Here is a 24,234-nt window from a genome sequence, read left to right on the forward strand (position 1 = left end):
TTACTCATGTTTAAAAAAAAAAAAAGTAGTAGTATTGGAATGGATAACTATTCCTTATAATGTAATAATGTAAAAACTGTGTTATATGTTTAGTCAGGTTTCCTTTGTTTAGTATTACAAATTGTTTAAAAACCAGAAACCATTCAGGGTGACATATATGCAATAATATGGAAAATCAGGAGGGGGCAAAAACTTTCACATCACAATACTCTTCTATAAAAAAAAATGTTAATGGGGTACTACACCTGGACAGAACAGCAGAAGCTTGCAGCTTCAGATACCTTCAATTCTGCTTCAGATAGCCTGAGGCGGTCTCTAACATTCATGTAAAGAAATACATTTACTGTCAAATTTCATGACTTACAAAGAATCCAATTTTCTTTAGAACCAGTGCATTACTTATGGCAGCAAACATGTCTCCCTTTCTACACCCGCTGTCCCCCCTAGACTTAGCTACCACGATGAGCACAACACAATCTTTGGAGTCAATTTATACATCACATCAAAAACCAAAGGCATACAATGAACACAAGAGGAAGGAAGATTTATTACAAAACCAAAGCAAGGAAATACAGGGTTACTTCTGGAAATACACTCTCCACAATTTTGGAACTGGATATGCAGAGACAGCTGTCCATAAAGTCATTACAGAACAGTCATTTACAGGAATCGCCAGCTTCTGATGGCACTCGTAGTGACCTCTTACTGCTGCAAGAGAAAAGAGCACAAAATCAACAACAGGCTAGGCAGGGGGCACAGACATAACATTACTCTTCAAAATGTTAACATGGCCAAAGTTTTTCTTTGGGCTGGTGGTGAGTGATCATCACCGAAAGAGCAGACAGGAGCAAAATTTTCCTTTCAGCCTAAACCAGTGGTAGCAGCAGCAGATCTGTTCTAGTCAGAGTCACTATGAATACCTCTGTCTTGTCATGCTGTCTCCTCAACCAGCAGAGCAGCTGCTGAGAAAAGTGCAAGCTTGCTCTGTGATGTCAGTTGACTGCATGGTGGAGCTATATGGTACCTTTGGAAGCAAGTGTATAATTTTTTTTTTTTTTTGGATCTACTCTTGCAATTCCACCTGATTATTTGAGAGCACAGCTCTCGAATAATCTGTGAACTGTTCTTCTAGTCATCCTAGTTAGGATCTTTATGCAGTTAAATGTGTGAGATCCATGCTTAATATAGGGAAGACACTTACATGTAGCAGGTAGTCTCTGAGGACAAGAAGATTATATTCTCACAATACGGTAATGCAATCCCACAATGCCTGATCCGGAGCTTGTAACAAGCTAAAAACAGAGCTTTGTGGAGTGTGACAGTCGCTCCACCACACATGTATGAGTGCCTTCCCACCCGCCATGAAACTGCAAGTACCTGCTTATGCTGGAAGCTGAACCTGGACAGGAATTTGCGACACGCCTTCAGCTGCCTGACCACCTCTTGAAAAGGCTTGGCCTGCTCCGATGGGAACTTATCGACCAAGTCCGTCAGCTGCCGCACATTGTTCTGCAAGTGGATGCTCGTGTAGAGCTGGTACGACTGGATCTTGGACACGAGCATAGCAGAATGGTAGGCCTTCCTCCCAAAATAGTCCACAGTCCTAGACTCCCGCCCTGGGGGCGCCGAGGCGTAATCCCGAAAAATCTTGGCTCTCTTGAGAGCAGAGTCCACAACACCAGAGTCATGAGGCAACTGGGTCTTCATCAACTCTGGGTCTCCTTGGATCCGATACTGGGCCTCAATCTTTTTGGGGATAGTGGGATTAGATAATGGTTTCGCCCAGTTCGCCAGCAATGTCTGTTTCAGGACATTATGCAGGGGAACAGTGGACGACTCCTTAGGTGGCGGATAGTCCAGGACCTCAAACATCTTTGCCCTGGGCTCATCCTCAGTAACCACTGGGAAGGGAATGGTCGTAGACATTTCCCGGACAAAGGAAGAGAAAGACAGACTCTCGGGGGGGAGAAAACTTTCTCTCTGTGGAAGGAGTAGGATCAGAAGGAAGACCACAAGATTCCTCATCAGAAAAATCTCGGGTCTTCCTCTGCCTCCCACGAGGCCTCACCTTCGGTATCGGACACAAGTTCTCTGACTTCAGTCCGAAGCCGAGCCCGTCTCAACGCTGAGGAACTATGTCCTCTATGGCGGTGCCGAAAAGAAGACTCCCTCGGCGGCGGCAACAAAGTGAAGAACCCACCGGTCGGAGGTTACAAGAGGCCACCTTTGGTAAAAAAATTTTAACCTCTCCCCAACCGGTAGATCGTCCGGCAAAGACACTTTTATTTGAAAACAAAAAGACGAGCGAACTCGCTCAGAAAAATATCAAAGAGCGGCGAAAAGCGGCAAAAAACGCTGCGACGGCTCTCTCTGAGGCGCAGAACAGCCGAAAACAGCTGTCCTGAGCCACGGAAAAAATGAGACTGAGGAGCACGCTCACGCTACGGGCGGGAAGATGGTCGCGCATGTGCACGCGAGAGCTAGCAAACTTTGTTGCTAGGAAGATCTCCGATCCTGAGGCTGCCATCAGACATCACACATCAGTGAGAACAAGCAGTCTGCTTGTCCTCGGAGAATAAATATTATAATTATAAAATTGTGGGGATAAAGGGGAAGTTCGGGGATAGGGGAGGAAATATTAAAAAGTTTTGGATGCTGTTCAGTAAAGTGTGGAATTTAAGTGAAATGTATTGTACATGCTGAAAATATCAATAAAAATTGTTTAAACATAAAAGACAACACACTGCATGGGATGCTGACCAACATCATTTGCTGGCCTTGGTTGTAACTGCAGTGCATCTATGCTTGGCTTCGACTTGGAGGCAGCCGGATCCTCCTCATAGATCTTAATTGTTGTCCAGATTAGACCATCTATATCTGATGTTGAAGTTGACAGCTCGTAAGCATGACAGAATGGGGACATTTCAATGCTGTGTGGAAACCGTATTGTATTTGAAAAGGTATATCTTGAAACTGTGTGAGTCAGGCTGGGTTACCTCTCCTCCATGGTAAAGGTTGTTTGAGGATTGGTGGGGGAGGGGGCTTTAGCTATTATTCCTGCTTGACGGCATAGGTGCTGACTCTGTGGGTGCTGTGGGTGCTCGAGCACCCCCAATATTTCACCCACCGGAAGTTCCCTTCGCCAACCCAGAATTTTAAGGCCCCTCCTCCCTCCCTCCTCCAGGCCTTCCCTTCCTCCCTGTTCCAGGCTTCTCCTCCCTCTCTCCCCTCCCTGTTCCAGGCCTCCCTCCCTCCCTCTGAGTTCCAGGCCCATCCCTCCAAGTTCTAGTGCCCCCCTCCCTCCCTCTGAATTTTAAAAGTCATCTTATCTTGTCGGGGTTACAGCGGCAGCGAAAAATGTGCAGGCTCGGCGCTTCAGCCTTCCCTTCTCTCAGCTCTGGTCCCACCCTTGTGGGTACCCCGACGAGGTAAGGTGACTTTTAAAATTCAGAGGGAGGGGGCCTGGAACTGTGAGGGAGAGAGGGTGGGAGGGACTGGAACTTGGGGGGAGGAAGAAGGGGGGAGGGGAGGGGGAATGCACCACCTGTAAAAAAAAAAAAAAAAATTCAGCACCCCCAAATCATTTTGAAAAGTTGGCTCCTATGCTTGACGGATTGTTTTGTTGTGTTGGCATTGTGCCTGTGTATTGCCGATTTTCATTTTGAATAGAGTTTTATAATTAACAAAAAAAAAAAAAAAGTAAAACTTGAAAAGCCAAAAATACTAAAAAACGAAAAGAAAACAAAGCAAAAAATTGTGAAAGGGACAAAAATACCTGTATGGGAATGCACTGCAATAGCAGAAAAAAAAACACACTGAGGAGAACAAAGACGCATCCTCCCTGCTCCGCACAAAAACAAAGACTGAGGGACCCACCACTCACACATAAGGTGGGAAGGCACCAGTGCATGTACAGTGGGATACGGCTAGATATAATCATCTTGCTATTCAGCATCTGCACCAGCCTCTATAGGATGACATCACCCAAAACCAGATGTAAGAATACAAGTAGTCTGTTTGTTCTTGGAGAAACTATAGATCATTTGTCCTGACAGCGCCCCCATATAAAAACCGATGTCCAACAGATCTGAACTATTTCTTTAAAATGGCCATGCTTCCCCTCCGAGGGACACCACCTTGCAGTGGTAGAGGGGCTTCTGTGTTTCAATGACTCAGAGGGCTATGCTGAAGGGTATATCAGACCAGGCCTCTGAGGAGAAACCAGACAAAGAGTGTCCCAAACTAGGGAGAGTGGAAAGATGGCGACCTGAAGCTTGTATGCTCAATGGCCCAGCTGTCCTCTGAAATTGTGTCTTTGTTTACTTGAAATTTCCTGCCACTCCTAAACCCGTAAGAGCTATCAGCTTGGAGTTTTTGGCTCCCATGGAGGTCCCGTGGAAGGCACTCCTGGACCTTACGGTGGTAGTAAATAACTTTGCTTCAGATATAATCTTATTAGTGAGCTACATGGATAACCTAATCGAACCCTTTGAGAAAGAAAAATTGATACAGCAAATGACGTTCTACAGGAGTAGGAAACGGTTAAGATTTTGAAAATGATAATAGACCAGAAATTTGATCAAAATGAATATTATTACAGATGATTAATATTGAGATTGTTGTTTTCCCAGAGTTCCAGGTATGACTCCTAAAGATTTCCTCAGAAATATTTCCTGAAAGTTTTGTTATTTTCCTTTGTAATGATTCCTCTTAGTAATATAAATTATTACTTAGTAATATTAATTCAAAAGGAGTGAAGCCTGTGAAACTGGGAATACCTTAATCAGTGGGAATTGGATTAGAGACTCAAGTGTTCACATTGTTAAATAATATCTGGTTTTAAAAGAGAAAAAAAATGGGAGTCAAGTGACGCTATGTATGGGAGCGGTCGCTGTTAGCTCCGCTCCGTGTACCTCCTTGCAATTCCCGTTGCTAATTCCCCAAGGCGATGGTGAATTTGAGCGGATTCTGCCTGTAAGCTTTAGATACGCTGTCCTGGACCGGAATCTGAGATCGCTGACAGGGATGGCAGCCAAAACGATGAGGAAGGAGAAAGAGAAAAGCAGAGCGCTGGATGACAAAACTGTGGCTCCTGCAAGCCCGCTGATTTCAGCGGTCGGGTCCGCGTGGGCGGCGGAGATAGTAGGCGAGGTGACAAGCGCTATGGAAGCTATATTGGATAAAAAGCTAAATGGCCTGGACACTAAGTTGGAGGAGCTACAGCAGAATGTGGCACAACTGAGCCAGGACATGGTGGCATATCAGCAACGTACTGGGGCCTTGGAAGATCGAGTGGTCGTTGTGGAGAATTATACTAAATTACAAAAATTGATAGAAGCTCAAGCAGAGAAAATTAAAGATCTCAAAAATAGATCGAGGTGTAACAATTTGCGCTTTGTTGGGATTCCGGAGAAACTAGGAGACAGAGAAATTCGTACCTTCTTATAATCCTGGCTGTGAAAGAGCTGAAGCTGAATACAGAGATGGGTCCTTTATTAAATGAGCAGGCACATCGTGTGGGTCTCCAGAGACCTAGCGCCACTAGGCCAAGGGTTGTGATCTGCCGTCTGCTTACTTTGTTCACAAAATGGCAATTCTACAAGCTTTGAGAGGAGGAGCGGGACTAAGCTATAATAACCATAAAATCCTCTGTTTCCAAGATTACTCAGCTGCAGTAGCAGCGCAGAGACGGAGCTTGTTGCCGATTTGTTCACAACTGGTGCAACATAAGATAACATTCGCTCTGTTATATCCAGCTAAATTGCGGATCACATACCAGTCTTCCACTAAAACATATAATTCAGCACAAGAAGCCCAGCAATATGTGAAACAAATTCTAAGGAGTGGTGATGAATAAACTGAGTGCTTTGGAGCGGAGTTTAATTTCAAAGGAAGCCTTTAATTTATAAGAACTTTTTCTCTTTGGATTATAATCCTTGGTTGTTGGGATTATTGGGATTATGTCTCAATTGCATGGCAGGGATGGATGATTTGGAATGCTCTATGAATGCAGGGGTGGACAACGCTCTTCTGGAATTGGGGTTCAGTTCCCGGGAGACTTTTGATGGTGGTGATTCTACAGGGCAACGATTCAACTGGAATGTAACTGTTCTGATCAGGACTCAGAGGTATGATGGCTGTTATCTGTAGGCGAATCCACAGTGCAGCAGTTTTGGTTTGTGGTTTTGCTGTAGTGCTCTCCGTTGAAAGAAGGAGATCTTGAATTGATTTGTCAGCATGGGGAAGAGAGCTGTTCTATATATACTGGAGACAATCACTAAAAGGTGGCTGCTCTTTGTGGCATACAGTGGAGAGTCTTCAGTCCAATCTTTGCTGGGACGAGATTTGATGAACGGCCTCTGGTGGATTATCTATGAGGAATTGCAGCAGTGCCTGCTGACGGATCACAACGAATGTGCTACAGGACTTGTTGAAAGTTAATAAAGGTCTCCTTGTAGTTTCTAATGAATAGAATGCATGACGGATTTAGTATGGGAATTATCGTAATGGTGTGATGGAGAGAGTGAGTGTGGATTAGTATGGGTTAGTGCCTGCTATGCAGCCATTTTAATTACAGGATGGTAATAAGGTTTTTGATATTAGTGATAAGTGCACCTTGTGGTTTGGGTGAAGGAGTGTGTTCAATCATAGTTGGGGTAACTTGGAGGGAAGTCTGACATTCAACACATATGGATTTAACTGCTCCTAAATGCGACTTGAGGGCTGAAACTGTTCTAGTTCATAGATTCTGTCTAGTTTAAGGAATGTCTATACGAATCTGCTTGTAAATGCGGGATTACATACGGGGAATAAATGGGTTAATTGTAGATGTGACCTTAGAGGGGAGAATGGTTGTAAAGGTCCTTGGTTATTAGTAGGGGTTAACACTTGGAAGTATATAATATTTGGAGGGAGTTTGTGAGGGGGGGGTGTTAAACATGACTTGTTCCATAGGAACAGTGAGTAGGGGGAACAAGGAGGGTGAAGGGAGGAGGGATAGGGAGTTCACTAGAGAGGAAGGCTCAAAGGGAAGTTACTGGTAGGAGCTGGGAATGGGTGAATGATTCAATCCAAATTTAATTGGGGGGGGGGGGGGGGTTACACACACAATACAAGGGGATAGATGGGGGAGGTCATAGGCTGGGGTGGCCTCTTCCAGTGGATAAATGCTTTTTTTTGTGGCAGGTAGGATGTCACCATGTTCCGTGAGATGATTAAAATAGTCATATGGAATGTTGGAGGTATCAACTAGTCTATAAAACGTTCTAAAATATTGAAATATCTGCAAAGGATTCATGCGGATGTGGCTTTTTTACAAGAAACCCATTTGTCGGATATGGAGCAGGTTAAGTTGGTAAAATGGTGGATGGGGGAGTACATAGCCTCTCCTGCTAAGGGGAAAAAAAGGGGGAGTGGCTATTCTAATTAGAAAAGGCTTAACGACTCAGTTAGGTAACGTTATCAAAGACTCAGAGGGACGTTATATTTTTTGTAAGGCTCTGGTGGCAAAGCAAAAGGTATTGCTAGGCAGTATCTATGCTCCTAACCACTTTGATGTCAATTTTTATAAAAAACTATTAGGTCACCTTACAAAAGAAGACAACTCCACTAATTCTGGGAGGGGATTTTAATATGGCATGGGACCCGCATCTTGATAGATCTCACGTTACTCCCACAACAGGCTTCTGGTCACCAAGAGGCCTTTCAAATTTTTGTTCATTATTGGAACTTTTAGATACATGGCGGGTTCTGCACCCTCAAGATAGAGACTATACTCATTTGTCGAGGGCTCATAATACTCAGTCGAGAATAGATTACCTGTTGATGTCTCGATCGCTTTTAGGGGGTATAAAAGAGGCTCGGATAGGACCATATGCAATTTCTGATCGTGCGGAGGTCGGGGAAGACGCCTGGGCCGGATGGAGTTTTATAAAATGATGGGCGACGCTCTTGTTCCACCACTGGTGGAGGCGTTTAATGACTGGGTGGAGAAAGGGTTACTTCCTAATCAGCTGAATGTAGCTCAAATTATATTGATTCCCAAAGTCAAACGAGATGCCACTTTACCAGCGTCATATCGTCCAATCTCACTACTGAACTGTGAGGTGACGTTTTTTGCAAAGATACTGGCCAACAGAATGAGTCATGTGTTGCCGAGGATTATACACGAGGCGCATGTAGGTTTTGTTAAGGGTCGTTCCATATCGAAGAATCTTAGAAGGATTTTGATATCATTGGGATGGAGGTCGAGCCATCTCTGATGGTTAGCTTCGATTCGGAGAAGGCCTTCGACCGTGTCGGTTGGGATTTCTTGTTTACTGTATTGGAGGCGTACGGATTTGATGGCTGGTTCTTGGGGGCGGTTAAGACGCTTTATACCTCACCGAGAATTATGGTGAATGATCATTGCTCGGAAGGGGCACTCGACAGGGATGCCCTTTGTCACCATTACTCTTTGTGTTGTATTTTTACCCATTGATAAGAGATATTTATCCAGCCATTCATGGGGTGACTTTGGGAAAATTCAAATTTAAATAAGCAGTCTTTGCTGATGATCTTTTGGTCTTGCTTACCAAACCGGTAGATTCACTGTTAGCCTTGTTGGAGGTATTTAAGGAGTTTGGAGACTATTCTGGCTTTAGTTTGAATTTGGAGAAGTCTGAGGCTTTGGCTACTGACCCGGGTATCTGTTCGACTTGGCCTGGAAGTTTCCCATTGCGCTGGGCGAATGGTTTCTTTCAGTATTTGGGAATTCTACTGACACCGAAGTTGACTGATCTCTATTAACTTAACACCAGTCGACTGTTATCACAGACTAAGCAACAATTGGAGAGCGCTGCAGTTACCTTTGATAGGGCACTTGGGCCTTGTTCGTATGGTGATTCTCCCTCGATGGCTATATGTTATGCAAACTCTTCCTCTGTATTTGTTGAAAAAGGATTTGGGAAGCTTTTATCAGATGGTGATGCGGTTTTGTTGGGCCAAAAAGGCGGCAAAAATGAAATACCAGTTGTTGTGGGGTGGTTGGCCACAGGGGGGGTCTAGGTTTACCTAATTTGAAGTTATATAATGTGGCCTGTCTATTAAGACGTTAGAGATTGGCTGTTTGACTCTAATTATTATACACCATTAGAGTTGGAGGAGGCGTTCTTTGCTCCTTTTCATTTGCTCTCTTTATTGCAGGTAGAAAGAGTTTTGGTTCCTGGTTGCTTCCGACAGAGTTTATTGTTGAGGCCTTTGAGGGAGGCTTGGCAGTTTTGGGGGAAATGCCTGAAGGTGGGTTTGGGTGTCACGGAACTATTGACTATACGAGGGAACACTATGTTCTTGTCTGGTATGGAGAATCCAATCTTTAGATACTGGGAAGAGCGAGGACTAGACTGTTTGGATGCAGTTATAGGGATGGATGGAAGGATAAGACCATTGGAGCAGTTGTTAAGCGCGGGGAATATTCAGTGGGGGGATACATTTGCTCATTGCCAATTAAAACATTTCATTAAGTCATTAGATGGACAGCGGCTGTGTCAGAAACCGGGTGCCAAGTTGAAAACATTTTTTGAGGAGATCTCAGACACTGGTCCATCTGTTTCAAGCATGTATAAGGCGCTATGGGCCTTTGGGACTAATAAGGATTTGAAGCAGCTTAAGACCCGCTGGGAGAGGGATCTGGGTGTAGATTTGTCCTCGTGGGATGTTCTTAAGCAGCTGAGGGAAATGTCAAAGTTGGTCAGTGGTGCCCAATATCGGGAATGTGCTTTTCAAGTAATTCATAGAGCTTATTTTACTCAGGTCCAATTAGCGAAGTTCGGAGGGACACGAACGCCTTTGTGCCAACGCTGTAAACGGGCAGAGAATACATTTTACCATGCTTTCTGGAGTTGCGAGGTGGTTCAGGGTTTCTGGGGTAGAGTTGCAAACTGTCATCTCTGCTATCCCGGGAGGTAGTGGGAACCTCAGTTCAACTGTTATTGGATATGCCTGGTGCTTTTAGGGGGAATTCGTTGGAAGGAACCTTGCTATTTCGTAAATTATGTTTGTTAGCGAGGAAATGTATATTGCATTATTGGACATTGGAGGCTGCACAGGAATTTTGGCATTGGCGTAATCTGGTGCACCAATTGATGATGTGGGAGGCGAGAGAGTCTAAGAGCTCTCAAAAGTGCAAAAATCAGTTTTTGAAGGTTTGGGGGGGTTATATAGATACATTATCTGCTAGAGGCAAGAGTCTGGTACTTAATGTATTGTGAGTAACATGGTGGAGTGAGGTATTTATACATCCATTGGACTGATAGGAGTCTTCCTTGGGTGGGGGTTGGGGATTACTGAGGGGGGGGGGAGAAGGGGGAGACGATCGGGGAGGGATGGTATGGGGTGGATGGGGTGGGTGGGTAGGGAGGAGGAGATAGAAATGGGACTATTACTTGCCACTAATATTATTACCCCCCTTGTTCCTAAGAAGGATTGAGATCTGGCATTGATAGGGTTGCGGCTGCTTTATGCAGTTGTAGTTTGTTCGATGATAGTTGCTATTGTAGGGAGGGGGTGGATAGGGGGATATAATAAGTTAAACCAAACTAAAACATAATTTGAAGACAGTTGGGTCGTATTGTTTGCTGTTGTATATATGCTGATATTTCTTACTTAATGTATTAATTGAAACGTCTGTCATTTGTACTTGATGTACTGTTTTCAATAAAAACGTTAAAAACTAAAAGAAAAAAAAATGGAATTAGGTGTATTATTTCTACTAATATTGACAATAAGTATGTTTCCAATGAAATACATTGAATATACACCGTTTTGAGTTTGAAGAAGCCAACCAGATGATCAATGTGGAATAATGATTCAGATAAATAATAACAGGATAATCAGGTTAATACCACGTTTTTTCTGTTTACTGTTGTTTAGTTTACAACATTTTTATTAGTGACACTTCAACAAAATACATACTTGATCATATATACACAGCTTCACAGGTACAAATGTTCATTTAGAAACTTTTTTGTTAAGCTAATACAGAGTGTCAACCAATTATCACATTTTATCCCCTTCCCCTTCTTTGATATGAGGGATGTCCCCATGTCATGTATGCATTGCTTTAGCAGTAACTGTATATGGAATTCTCATACAGATGATGGGTCTGAACCTCAGGTAAATATTTGAAATATTCGTGCAGTCAATACAAGAGGCTCCATACAATCAGCAATTGTGTGGCTATTATCTTCATCTGCTCGCTGTTGGATGGACAGTATGTAATCCATATACCCTGATAATTATGAAACTATGTCTTATATAGTCTTTAAACCTTTATGTAGTAAGTCTATTGCGAATCTATAATTAAACAAACAGGTTTTCTGATAGCCAGTTGTTCATCAGTCTATGCATTGTGTTGTTTCTACCTGTATGTCATCAGATTACATGCAGTTTGAGTACACACTAACCTTTGGCCCTATTGATTGTGACAACTATGATTGTCAGCCTTAATGAACGTGGTATATAACCAGCAGCTTAATGTTCTCATCATCCAATTAAACCAACACTCAAAGGAATTTTTATAACAAATTAGCAAGTGGACACTCCTTATAATGCTCTTACCCCCCCCCCCCCCCATCCCTTTATCCCCCCCCCCCTTTACCCCTTCCCTCCTTGAGTCTCATCGAATGTGTGTTTCTAAAAATAAGGTCATACATATGTAGTCCTGACTGCTTCTCGGTTATAACGTGTTAAGTACAAGACTCCTTCCTCTTTGGGTTAATATGTCTAACAATGGCCCCCAAAGCTTTAGAAAACGCGCCTTACGGCGGCATGAACCTTTAGCCTCCCTTGCTTCCCATGTCATCAGTTGATGTGTCTGGTTTCGCCAATGCCAATAGTCAGGAGGTTTATCTGAAGTCCAAGATTGTAGTATGCATTTTTTTGCCACCAGACATAACTTTCGACATAGAAGTGTCTCATCTGCTGTTAAACCCCGGAATGCACCTGGGCAGTCCAATATCAATTGCTGAGGAGTACCCACTATTCTACGTGATATCAGTGAAGTCATAAAATTTACTATCTTCCGCCAATAGCTCTGAATCATTAAACATTCCCAAAATGCGTGGTAAAAAGTGTTCTCCACAAGATTACATTTCAAGCATTTTGGTGTAAGGATTCCTCCCATTCGGGACAATTGAGCTTGTGTGATATAGGCTCTGTGTAACACCCTGAATGCACATTCCCTATAATTAGCTCCACTGACTAGCTGGGGAATACTTTTTATGTAGGCTTCAACATCCCAGTTAGATAAATCTTCTCCTATGTCTGCCTCCCACCGCCGACGGAGCTGAGTCAACCCCACTCGCGGTGTCAGAGTCCACAATGTCCTCTGAAGCCGCGAGATTGATGGGGCTTCATCAGAGATATCATCAAAAGATTTTCGGATTTTCTCCCCTAAATGAAGTTTTAACGCCTCCCTATCCAAGGATTGAATATAATGCTTCATCTGACCATAGCTAAAAATGTACCTCCAATTTCCCTCTAGTGTGAGTTGTCCTAGGGATTTCAATCTTCCTTCTCCATCTAATATTGTTTCCAAACGTATAAGGCCTTTTTCCTCCCATTGTATAAAGACCGGATTTTCCAACCCTGGTGGGAACATCGGATTTCCCCTTATAGACAACAATTCTGATATACTCGGGTTACCCCCCAGTTTCTTTGCCAAGCCTCTCCACGCTGCTTGTAGAGGCAATAAAAGTGTACAATGTTTCAACCTTTGTGGCAATGAAATGTTTTCTATATGTAATAGGGTGACCAAGTCGTAGGGGCTAAAATAAGCTTTCTCCAACTCCAGAGGTGTATGTGTGTGTGAAGAGAAAACCCAATCTCTCACCACCCGCATCAAACTAGCAAGGTTGTAATATTGCAAATTAGGGAGGCCCAATCCTCCGTGTTGCCAGGCTCCCAGCAAAAAGTGCATCTTGAGCTTAGCTTTCTTTCTTGCCCAACAGAACCGCCCCACTAATTGATAGAATTGTTTAATGTCTTTTTGAAGTAATTTCAGCGGCAAAACCTGCAGGACATATAACCACCTGGGTAGAATTACCATTCGAATAAGGCTAACCCGACCTATCAACGGCAAAGGTAGGGCCCTCCAGGTGTCCAGCTGTTGCGCGGTATGATTAAGCAACCGAGTGACATTCAGCTTGTATATATCCTCCATCCGCTCTGTCAAAAGAACTCCCAAGTACCGAAATGAACCCTCTGCCCATCTCAAAGGAAAATTTTCTTTCCAAAAAAGTCGGGTAGTCATAGGGATAGCCAGAGCTTCCGATTTCTCTAGATTAAGCTTAAAACCGGAGTAATCTCCAAATTCTGCAAACACCTCCAAAAGATCCACAAGAGACTTACGAGGACTGGTAAGAGTCATTAATAGATCATCGGCGAATGCCGCGATCTTAAATTCCGCCTGTCCAATTGTTACTCCTCTAATAGTCCTATTCGAAATTACATCCCGGATTAAAGGATCTAGATAAAGAGCGAAAAGCAACGGTGACAGTGGGCACCCTTGTCTAGTTCCTCGACTAATCTCAAAATTCTCTGACCATGTTCCATTTACCAGGACCCGTGCTCGAGGAGAGGTATACAAGGCTTGAATTGCTTGCACAAACCAACCAGTAAATCCATATTTAGTGAGGACAGAAAACAAAAAGGGCCATTCTACACGATCAAACGCCTTTTCAGCGTCGAAACTGATCAATAATGCATGTTCTGCAGAGTTCCTTAACTTTTCCAGTGCCATCAAGATACTACGCAAATTTTTTGTAACCGAACGGCCTTGAACAAAGCCCACCTGTGCTTCATGAACGAGATTTGGTAATACCCTTCCCAACCTATTAGCCAGTATTTTTGCACATAATTTTACCTCGAAATTTAACAGGGATATAGGTCGGTAGGAAGATAACAACATTCCATCTCTGTTCGGTTTAGGTAATACCACTATCTGGGCTAAATTGAGGCTGTCCGGCAGCTCTCCCCTTGTCACCCATTCATTAAATACCTTGGTCAGTGTGGGGACAATTTGATCACCCATCAATTTATAGAATTCAGGTTTAAAGCCATCTGCCCCAGGTGTCTTTCCTAATCTACTTTGACTGATTGCCCAAGCCACTTCGTCACAATTTATAGGCTCATTTAAATATTAAATTTCTGCTTGTGTTAACAAGGGGGTTTCTATATTTTGTAAGTACATCTCACCTTGCAGGTCTTGACTGCCTCCTGCTCTATAAAGTTGTTTATAATAATTATGAAAGGTCTCCCTTATCTCCCCATCTGTATGTAGTACTTTCCCATCTTTATCTTTAATAGCCACTATATGCCTAGAAGCATACTGTGAGGCTATTACCTTAGCCAGCAGTTTACCCCCCTTTACTGCCATGTTTATACAGTTGAAACTGATAGTATACCTGTGACTTTACCGCCCTCTCGTGTATCAGGGAGTTCACCGCTGCTTGAACTGACATCCACTCTTTTCGCACCCCAGGGGACGGAGTCTTACCATATTGTTTTCTCAGCCCTAGTAATTGCTTTTCCAAGCGCAGTAGTTCTCGGTCCCGAGCTTTTTTATAGTGACTGACATAGCTAATAACCTCCCCTCTTAGGACTGCCTTTGCTGCTTCCCAGAATATCGCCGAGTCTTTCACTGAACCCTCGTTAAGATGTCTGTATTCTTCCCATTTGGCAATAAGAAATTCCCGAAATTTAGAGTCTTTATAAAGATAACTGGGAAACGCCCAACCCCTATTTTTTTGCGCAGTATTATCTCCCACCTGCCACGTCATCCAAACTGTGGCGTGATCTGAGATCACACAAGGGCCTATAGTAGCGTCAGTGATGTCTGTAAAAGTCTGTCGTGATATCAGCAAATAATCAATCCTTGACTGGGTTTGATGGGCCCTAGACAGGTGGGTATATTCCCTTTCTGTCGGGTGTAATGTACGCCAAACATCTATAAGATCTAATGTATCACACATATCGGGCAACCCTCTAGTGCTGATGGAGAAATTAGATCTTACCTGCTAATTTGCTTTCCTTTAGTCCCTCCGGACCGGACCAGGATTGGACTGATGGGTTGTGCTCGCCTACCAGCAGGTGGAGACTGAGAAAAACTCTGACTCTTGAGAGCCAATAGGAGCCCTGGCCATGTGACCTTAGCCTCAGTATTTGAATAACAAAGCAGGAAAGAAAGACCTTCTGTGCCATATGGAATCCTAGCAGCCACAAAGCACTCGGCAATGCCAAGTATCAGAGCTCACCAGCAACTCTCACCAGAGAAGTGGTATGGCCCGATATGTATTACAGCTCACCAGCAACTCTCACCAGAGAAGTGGTATGGCTCACTTGTACTATAGCTCACCAGCAACTCTCACCAGAGAAGTGGTATGGCTCACTTGTACTATAGCTCACCAGCAACTCTCGCCAGAGAAGTGGTATGGCTCACGTATAATATAGCTCACCCACAACTCTCACCAGAGAAGTGGTATGGCTCACTTATCTTATAGCTCACCAGCAACTCTCACCAGAGAAGTGGTATGGCCCACTTAAGATTTTATATATATTCCATCAACTGAGCTTACCAGCAACTCTCACCAGAAAAGTGGTAAATCATATTTAAGGTTTTATAGATATTCCAGCAACTGAGCTCAGCCACAACTCTCACCAGAGAAGTGGTATGGCGTATTTAAGGTTTTATAGATAGATTCCAGCAATTGAGCTCACCAGCAATATAAACCAGGTAAAGTTCTGTATATATATAGTATTGTTCCACGAATCGTAAAGGAATGAATACCCTTCCTACTGAATACACTTTCTACTTAATAAAAGAAGCTAAAGAGTAGAGAGAACATGGGAGGGGCCTGGTCCGGTCCGGAGGGACTAAAGGAAAGCAAATTAGCAGGTAAGATCTAATTTCTCCTTCCTTAGCGTCCCTCCGGACCGGACCAGGATTGGACTGATGGGAAGTACCAAAGCAGTAATCTGAAGGGAGGGACCCTATGAAAACTGCAGAGAAATGCTCATGCTGCATAGGCCACCTGGCGACAACTAACATGTAGTGTGACCCAATGAGCAAAATAAAATGAAACTAGGACTAAGTTGCCAACTTATCAATGTGCACCGAGAGCACCAAAAATCGCCATAGTAAGAATAGAGCCCGCTTCTGAAGTTGTGGAATATGTTGTAATATGCTGTGGAACTGCCCTCTCAGCGAGAAGAGAAATAGACATTCTCATTTCCTTGATCCTTCGCGATATAGCGGGTTAGAAACAATGAAAGACTTTTACGCCTACTGGCTAGAAGGACAAAACCAATAAGAAAAAACCGATTGGGAAAGGTGAAAACTTTAAACTACAGCAGACCAAAAAGAAGTTACCAACCGTAGAAGTATTCCACACATAGATCTACTTGCTGCAATGGTTACTAGGAAACCCTGCTTGAAGAGGAAAACTTTATAGAAAAAATTATGGCTACTAGAAAACAGAACTTTAAGAGTCTGTTCACCTAGTTGGTGGACGAAGCGGGGGGTACAGGTGCAGGACTCCTTTAAGAAACCGCTTTGACAGTGGATGCTGCATAAGCGTGCGGTTGTCAACAGTATCATGCATCACTGATAGAGCTGCCAAATGAACTCTAATGGATGAGTAAGACAGACAAGGTTTCGCAAGATGCAGAAGACATTCCAAAACATGCAAAATGGTACTGTTTGTGGAATGAAGTGGCGAGAGGAGCACCACAGAGTGAACTGTCGCCACTTTGATTCATAGGACTTTAATGTAGATTTCTGTCTGGAAGCAATTAAAACTTGAAGTACTTCCTGCGAAAATATCAAAGATGTTGCGGACCCAGTAACCACGCCATAAGTTTGAGTGACTGGGGGTCCGGATGTAGAAGGGTGCCTTGGTTCTGCGTAAACACCTAGTGAGATGACGGAAGAAACGCATAAAGAAGGTTGAAAAACCCCTGCTGGACGTTGGCATCTGTCCCTGTCTCCGTCAAGACTGTTGCTGAACGGAAGAAGCAAGAAATGTTCGTGAGCCTGAAGGCAAAAAGAGATAGCCCTGAAGTGTCGCAGTGAGGAAGTAAGGCTGAAAAAATGAGAGTCCATTCACCTAAATGCAGGGTGACACAACTAAGAAAAAATGCGTACAAACTCAAGAGTATACTCTTAACTCCTCCTTGGCGGAAGACATAACCCATTGCCATGGCAAGGACCAACATAGCTCTCTCCGCCTTGTTTGTCAGTAGGGAAAACAAAATTCACCCGAAGGTAAAACGAATTGCTGAGGCCAAGCTTCTGCCAAAAAGTGTACTGCACGAAGCATCCCAATGACAGAACTAAGGTTCTTGAGATAACTAGATGACACTTAAATAGCGCAATAGGATGAAGGAAAATTCCTTCTTGTGCATTAGAAAGTAAAATTGCATTCCGCAGAATAGAGTGAGGAAATGGCCGAAGGCCCAAGGTCACCAAGAAAAATATAAACTGGGATGTTTCCAGAGGAGACAAAAGACTGTGCGCCCACCTGACTAAACAAAGAGAAAATCAGAGATATCTGATGAGAGATCAAATGAGAGGCCTGGCTACAATCACCACCCAACCTAGAGACTGTAAGAAATGCAACACCCGGTGCGTGACCTGAGAACTCTGCTGATAAGACTTTCTCCAATTAGGCAGTCGTCTAGGTAAGAATGAAATGACCCTAAGAGCGCAATGAACATCCTCTTAGATCTATAAAAACGGAAGAGAGAGTACTGCTGAAAATGACCGGTTAATGCATAAGCAAAAAAAAATTAACCATTCTCTGGATCCTGAGGAGAAGAGGAAGGGTGACCAAGGACACCAGTGAAATAGGGCTACAAACTCCAACCCTATCTCTATGGCGTTCCATAGTTGGGTAAGTTCTGAATATAGAAAGTTCTGAATATAGGAGTCCCCCTATAGGAGTCCACCAGCTATGGTAGTACGCTCCGGACAGAAAAAAATTGTCCCAGTATGAACGTCTGAGACACCGGCCTGTAATTTCTTGGATCTCCCTAATCCACATACCACTAATCCACGTACCACGGTCATGCGTCCTCCCTCACTGATATGTAGATTGTAAGCTCCTCTGAGCAGGGAACGTCCCTCTCCGCTAATTTGTACAGCGCTGCGTAACCCTAGTAGCGCCCTAGAAATGTTAAGTAGTAGTAGTAGTAGTACCAGACTCACACCCAATAGATATGAATGTTGAGCTTGTTTCAGGTTAAAACACCGAACCTAGGCCCAGGGTCCCCAGTATTCTTAGTGGTGAACAGCCATGACAAATATTGTATGCATTAGTTTGCAGAATTACTGCACAGCCTTGCTTTTGGAGCAGAGATTTCTGTTCGATACTCTCGTGAGAGGTTGTTTTTTTGTTTGTTTTTTTTTCTTTAATGCTGTTCTGGCTGTAGAAAGGTGGACATTTGAGCTTCCCCAGAATGGCAAAACTTATGTACCTATGCCCATTAGATATGAATGCTGGACTTGATGGACTTTAGGCCTTACCCAGCATAACCATACTTATGTACCTATGGCCTAAATACACAGGAAGTGATTGAATCCCCTTCCAATTGAAAGAACACTCTGGAGTGAAGGCGCATAGAATGAAAATGAAAAAAGTGAAGTTGTGCCACAGCCACTTGGTGAAGGCAGTGTAAACAAGACTGTATCTGAATTCAAGAAAGCTTGATATAACATCAGGTCTCTAAGGAAGAGGAAGAGATAGCAGATGGTATATATAGGCATACTGGACCAAACCAGGATGTTTATAATCTGCCAATGCTGAACTGATAGAGTAGAGAAAAACACGAGTAGATGGTTTGAGGACCGTCCACTATCTTTAAGTGAAAGGATGACTTTATTCTCTAAGTGACCATATGTCCTGTAAAAACCAGAAGAAAGCTAAAATGAAATATGAGAGGCTTCAAGGCAGTTGGAAAAGAAGGGAAGACATGAATAAAGCATGCCTGCTAAGGCAGCTGAATGATTGGGAGCTTGGTAGACAGGACTGTAGCAAGTGCAGCTACCTGAATTGCCACAAAAATCAAATACCTGACATGAGAAAAGGCAAAAAATACTGTGAAAGAGGTCCTCACTGTGCTCTATCTACTCACACACAAATATCAAACAGTCTGACCAAATACAAAAGCAAAAGATATCGACACCAAAACATACAGGTATCTCCTAAAGGGTGACCTGACATTAAGAACATAAGGGACAAGCAAAATATTATAATAATTATTATTAACATTTGTATAGCGGTACCAGATGCCCGCAGCGCAGAACACCTCACACAGAAAGACAATCCCTGCTCCAAAGAGCCCACATGAGTCTTTATGTAACATATAGTATAGAGAAGCAGTCATTGACCCATGGCCAGACCCTGGGCCAAAGAAGAAAAGACCCGAGGGAAATACCCGTCTGCTGCAAATCCCCAGACTACCCCAGAAACAACATCTCCGTTTCCTTCTACACTCCCGAGAAAAACAAAACCGAACCGGAGAAACGCTGCCTCGTAAAGGGAACTGCAGCTGGAGGCAAACATGGCTACCTAGCGCGCCCAAAGTAAAAGAACGAGGATCAAAGAAGAAAAAACACGGAGGACATGAAAGGAGATGCGATCGCAAACGAAGAAGCCGGAAATCGCTGCCGCTGGTAGAGGAAGCAAAAAGTTACCCTCCAGTGCCGAGCAAAAACATGCTTTAGCCTCTCCTCCGACGCTAATAGACAGCGCAGCACATCCTGAGCTTTTCAGACCGATCGGAGAAGAGCGGGCGCGCGCCGAAGCGGTTCGCGCCATTTTTTTTTTTTTTTTTTTTTTTTAATTTCAATTCACAGCTACTAAAACGCCAGAAAAAAACGGAGGAACATAATTGTGAAAATAAAAAATCGCCCTTTAAAGTCTACTTCTATTTGTTTTAACTCTTTTAAAGTCCAATCCCCAAAGAGAAATATTCTCTTAAGTTTCTTTTTTTTCTTTTTTTTTTTTTCGAGTTAGAAAAGACAGTGCTGAAGAGAAGTAGACTAGCACAGAGCTGCCTGCTCGTTAACAGCCTGGGTATATACATTTTTTTTTTTTTAAACAGTTGAGCTTGCTCATTAAAATTGTGACTTTCTAGAGTGGCTGCCTCTCCCAAAGACATACACCTTTCTAAACAAAGGGTAGCCCTTCCCAGCTACATGTGGGAGATGGGGAGGAAGGGGGGAGGGACCCGGGGACACCCGAGTTTAACACCCCCAGAGGCTGTAAAAGAAAGGAAAAAGAAATTCCTACCTGCCCAGCGTCTAATAGAGAATTCCTAGGCACAGAAGAAGAGGTAGTATTATTGTTGTTGTAATTATGAACCTCTAAAAGAGAAAGAGATAGAGAGAGACTAAAGGGCTCACTTCCTACCTGCTGGGAGACTGAGAAAATACTGAGGCTAAGGTCACATGGCCAGGGCTCCTATTGGCTCTCAAGAGTCAGAGTTTTTCTCAGTCTCCACCTGCTGGTAGGCGAGCACAACCCATCAGTCCAATCCTGGTCCGGTCCGGAGGGACGCTAAGGAATGCCCCCTTTTTCGGATGTGGATGGGATTTATCAATTTGCGGGTCCCACGTCATATTAAAATCACCCCCCAACATCATGGGGAGTGGTGCCATCTTAGTGAGGGTTTGGAGAAGTCGTTTATAAAATTTAAGATCTAGTGTGTTTGGGGCATATATGCTGCCTAAAGTTATCTGCCGCCTAGCAATGGTAACGTTACAGAGAATAAAGCGTCCTTCTGGATCTTTGTGCACATTTTGAATCTGGGACGCCACCCCTTTCCTAAGAAGAATAGCTACTCCTCCTTTATTGCCTATCGCAGATGATGCAATACAGTCTCCCACCCACCATTTAGCTAACTTTGTGTGTTCCTGATCACTGAGATGTGTCTCCTGCAAAAGGGCCACATCAGCTCCTATTCTTTGGAGGTACTGCAGGATTTTAGATCTTTTAATAGGTGAGTGTATGCCTCCCACATTCCATGTTACCAGCTTAATCATCTTTCTTAAGAGAAGCAGTCATGATCAACCAATAGTGAACCATATTAATTGAGAGGTGCCATCCCAGCCTTTGGCACCCCCCTTTCTTACCAAATACCTGTTTTATTGGCAAAAATAAAAAATGCAGTCTGAAATACCAGTCACTTTCAGCGTCATCATCCACACACATTCCATTTGACCTCGCTGTTTTACTTTGCTTTCTTTCTTTTCCTCTAAACCTTCCCCTAATCCTTCCCCCCTTCCTCTCCCCCCTTTGTTTCCCCTTCTATACCCTCCCGGCATGTGCTTCCTCTAAGGAAACCGTCACTTTTTAACGCTTACCCTTCTGCTCTTCTATCTTACAGTTCTACATTCTCCTAATTCCCTTTATCCCCCCATTACTACCATTAAACTCTCTAAGTTCCTTGTCTCCTTTCATTATGCAGGATCTCCACCTTAACATATTTTATTTTATATGTCTGGAATCCCCATCAATAACTCACCCACGGTGCTCCCAAAACAGAACTCTTAACAGTGTCCATAACATAAGTGAACGTCCATCAGTAACTTTAAAGATTTCTTCCTTGTTCCTGAAACTGTTCAAGTTATCCTTAACTTGTTCTTCCCCAATCCACACGCTGTGCTGCCTGAAGTGTAACCCCAATAAGGGGTATTGAGGTGAACTTTATCAGATCTTTTTTAATTCCTTGCTGGCTCATGCAGGCACTGTATCCGCTGATGTGGATGGCTCTAGCTGTTCCAGTCCGTCCACAAAATGTTTTGCTTCCTTTTCAGACGTGAAGGATCTCATTTTGCCCTGATGCGTTATTCTCAAGGTAGCAGGATATTGTAGGGTGAAACGAACTTTTTTTTTTTTAATTTCAATTCACAGCTACTAAAACGCCAGAAAAAAACGGAGGAACATAATTGTGAAAATAAAAAATCGCCCTTTAAAGTCTACTTCTATTTGTTTTAACTCTTTTAAAGTCCAATCCCCAAAGAGAAATATTCTCTTAAGTTTCTTTTTTTTCTTTTTTTTTTTTTTCGAGTTAGAAAAGACAGTGCTGAAGAGAAGTAGACTAGCACAGAGCTGCCTGCTCGTTAACAGCCTGGGTATATACATTTTTTTTTTTTTAAACAGTTGAGCTTGCTCATTAAAATTGTGACTTTCTAGAGTGGCTGCCTCTCCCAAAGACATACACCTTTCTAAACAAAGGGTAGCCCTTCCCAGCTACATGTGGGAGATGGGGAGGAAGGGGGGAGGGACCCGGGGACACCCGAGTTTAACACCCCCAGAGGCTGTAAAAGAAAGGAAAAAGAAATTCCTACCTGCCCAGCGTCTAATAGAGAATTCCTAGGCACAGAAGAAGAGGTAGTATTATTGTTGTTGTAATTATGAACCTCTAAAAGAGAAAGAGATAGAGAGAGACTAAAGGGCTCACTTCCTACCTGCTGGGAGACTGAGAAAATACTGAGGCTAAGGTCACATGGCCAGGGCTCCTATTGGCTCTCAAGAGTCAGAGTTTTTCTCAGTCTCCACCTGCTGGTAGGCGAGCACAACCCATCAGTCCAATCCTGGTCCGGTCCGGAGGGACGCTAAGGAATGCCCCCTTTTTCGGATGTGGATGGGATTTATCAATTTGCGGGTCCCACGTCATATTAAAATCACCCCCCAACATCATGGGGAGTGGTGCCATCTTAGTGAGGGTTTGGAGAAGTCGTTTATAAAATTTAAGATCTAGTGTGTTTGGGGCATATATGCTGCCTAAAGTTATCTGCCGCCTAGCAATGGTAACGTTACAGAGAATAAAGCGTCCTTCTGGATCTTTGTGCACATTTTGAATCTGGGACGCCACCCCTTTCCTAAGAAGAATAGCTACTCCTCCTTTATTGCCTATCGCAGATGATGCAATACAGTCTCCCACCCACCATTTAGCTAACTTTGTGTGTTCCTGATCACTGAGATGTGTCTCCTGCAAAAGGGCCACATCAGCTCCTATTCTTTGGAGGTACTGCAGGATTTTAGATCTTTTAATAGGTGAGTGTATGCCTCCCACATTCCATGTTACCAGCTTAATCATCTTTCTTAAGAGAAGCAGTCATGATCAACCAATAGTGAACCATATTAATTGAGAGGTGCCATCCCAGCCTTTGGCACCCCCCTTTCTTACCAAATACCTGTTTTATTGGCAAAAATAAAAAATGCAGTCTGAAATACCAGTCACTTTCAGCGTCATCATCCACACACATTCCATTTGACCTCGCTGTTTTACTTTGCTTTCTTTCTTTTCCTCTAAACCTTCCCCTAATCCTTCCCCCCTTCCTCTCCCCCCTTTGTTTCCCCTTCTATACCCTCCCGGCATGTGCTTCCTCTAAGGAAACCGTCACTTTTTAACGCTTACCCTTCTGCTCTTCTATCTTACAGTTCTACATTCTCCTAATTCCCTTTATCCCCCCATTACTACCATTAAACTCTCTAAGTTCCTTGTCTCCTTTCATTATGCAGGATCTCCACCTTAACATATTTTATTTTATATGTCTGGAATCCCCATCAATAACTCACCCACGGTGCTCCCAAAACAGAACTCTTAACAGTGTCCATAACATAAGTGAACGTCCATCAGTAACTTTAAAGATTTCTTCCTTGTTCCTGAAACTGTTCAAGTTATCCTTAACTTGTTCTTCCCCAATCCACACGCTGTGCTGCCTGAAGTGTAACCCCAATAAGGGGTATTGAGGTGAACTTTATCAGATCTTTTTTAATTCCTTGCTGGCTCATGCAGGCACTGTATCCGCTGATGTGGATGGCTCTAGCTGTTCCAGTCCGTCCACAAAATGTTTTGCTTCCTTTTCAGACGTGAAGGATCTCATTTTGCCCTGATGCGTTATTCTCAAGGTAGCAGGATATTGTAGGGTGAAACGAACTTTCAGATCAAAGAGTTTTGAGCATACTGGTGAAAATGCCCTCCTTTTTGCTGCTATTCCCGCAGAGTAATCTTGAAAACAGAGAACTTTTTTATTCTCATAAGTCAAGGAATTAGTAGACCGTGCTGCTTGTAATATATGCTGCTTGTGCATGAAGTTTAACACCCGGCATATTATCACCCGTGGTTTAGCATTTTCCATCTGTCGTACCCCCAGCCGGTGGGCTCGTTCTATTCTTAGAGGGCCGATTG

General features: G+C 43.4%; 1 protein-coding gene across 2 annotated transcripts in view; it reads right to left on the reverse strand.

Annotated features, from left to right (window-relative positions):
- Window positions 1-527: 527 nt before the first annotated feature.
- LOC115481581 (cilia- and flagella-associated protein 20) overlaps window positions 528-24,234 on the reverse strand; it is a 72,854-nt gene continuing 49,147 nt past the window's right edge. Inside the window, exon 6 of one of the 2 annotated variants that reach the window (XM_030220850.1) lies at window positions 528-705. In XM_030220850.1, the coding sequence (XP_030076710.1) occupies window positions 703-705 (3 nt within the window). In that variant the 3' untranslated portion in view covers window positions 528-702. Of the gene's footprint in view, window positions 709-24,234 lie in introns of both variants that reach the window. The other variant, XM_030220841.1, reaches the window with a different exon arrangement.

This window comes from Microcaecilia unicolor, chromosome 1 (genome assembly GCF_901765095.1).
Source record: "Microcaecilia unicolor chromosome 1, aMicUni1.1, whole genome shotgun sequence".
NCBI classification, from domain to species: domain Eukaryota; kingdom Metazoa; phylum Chordata; class Amphibia; order Gymnophiona; family Siphonopidae; genus Microcaecilia; species Microcaecilia unicolor.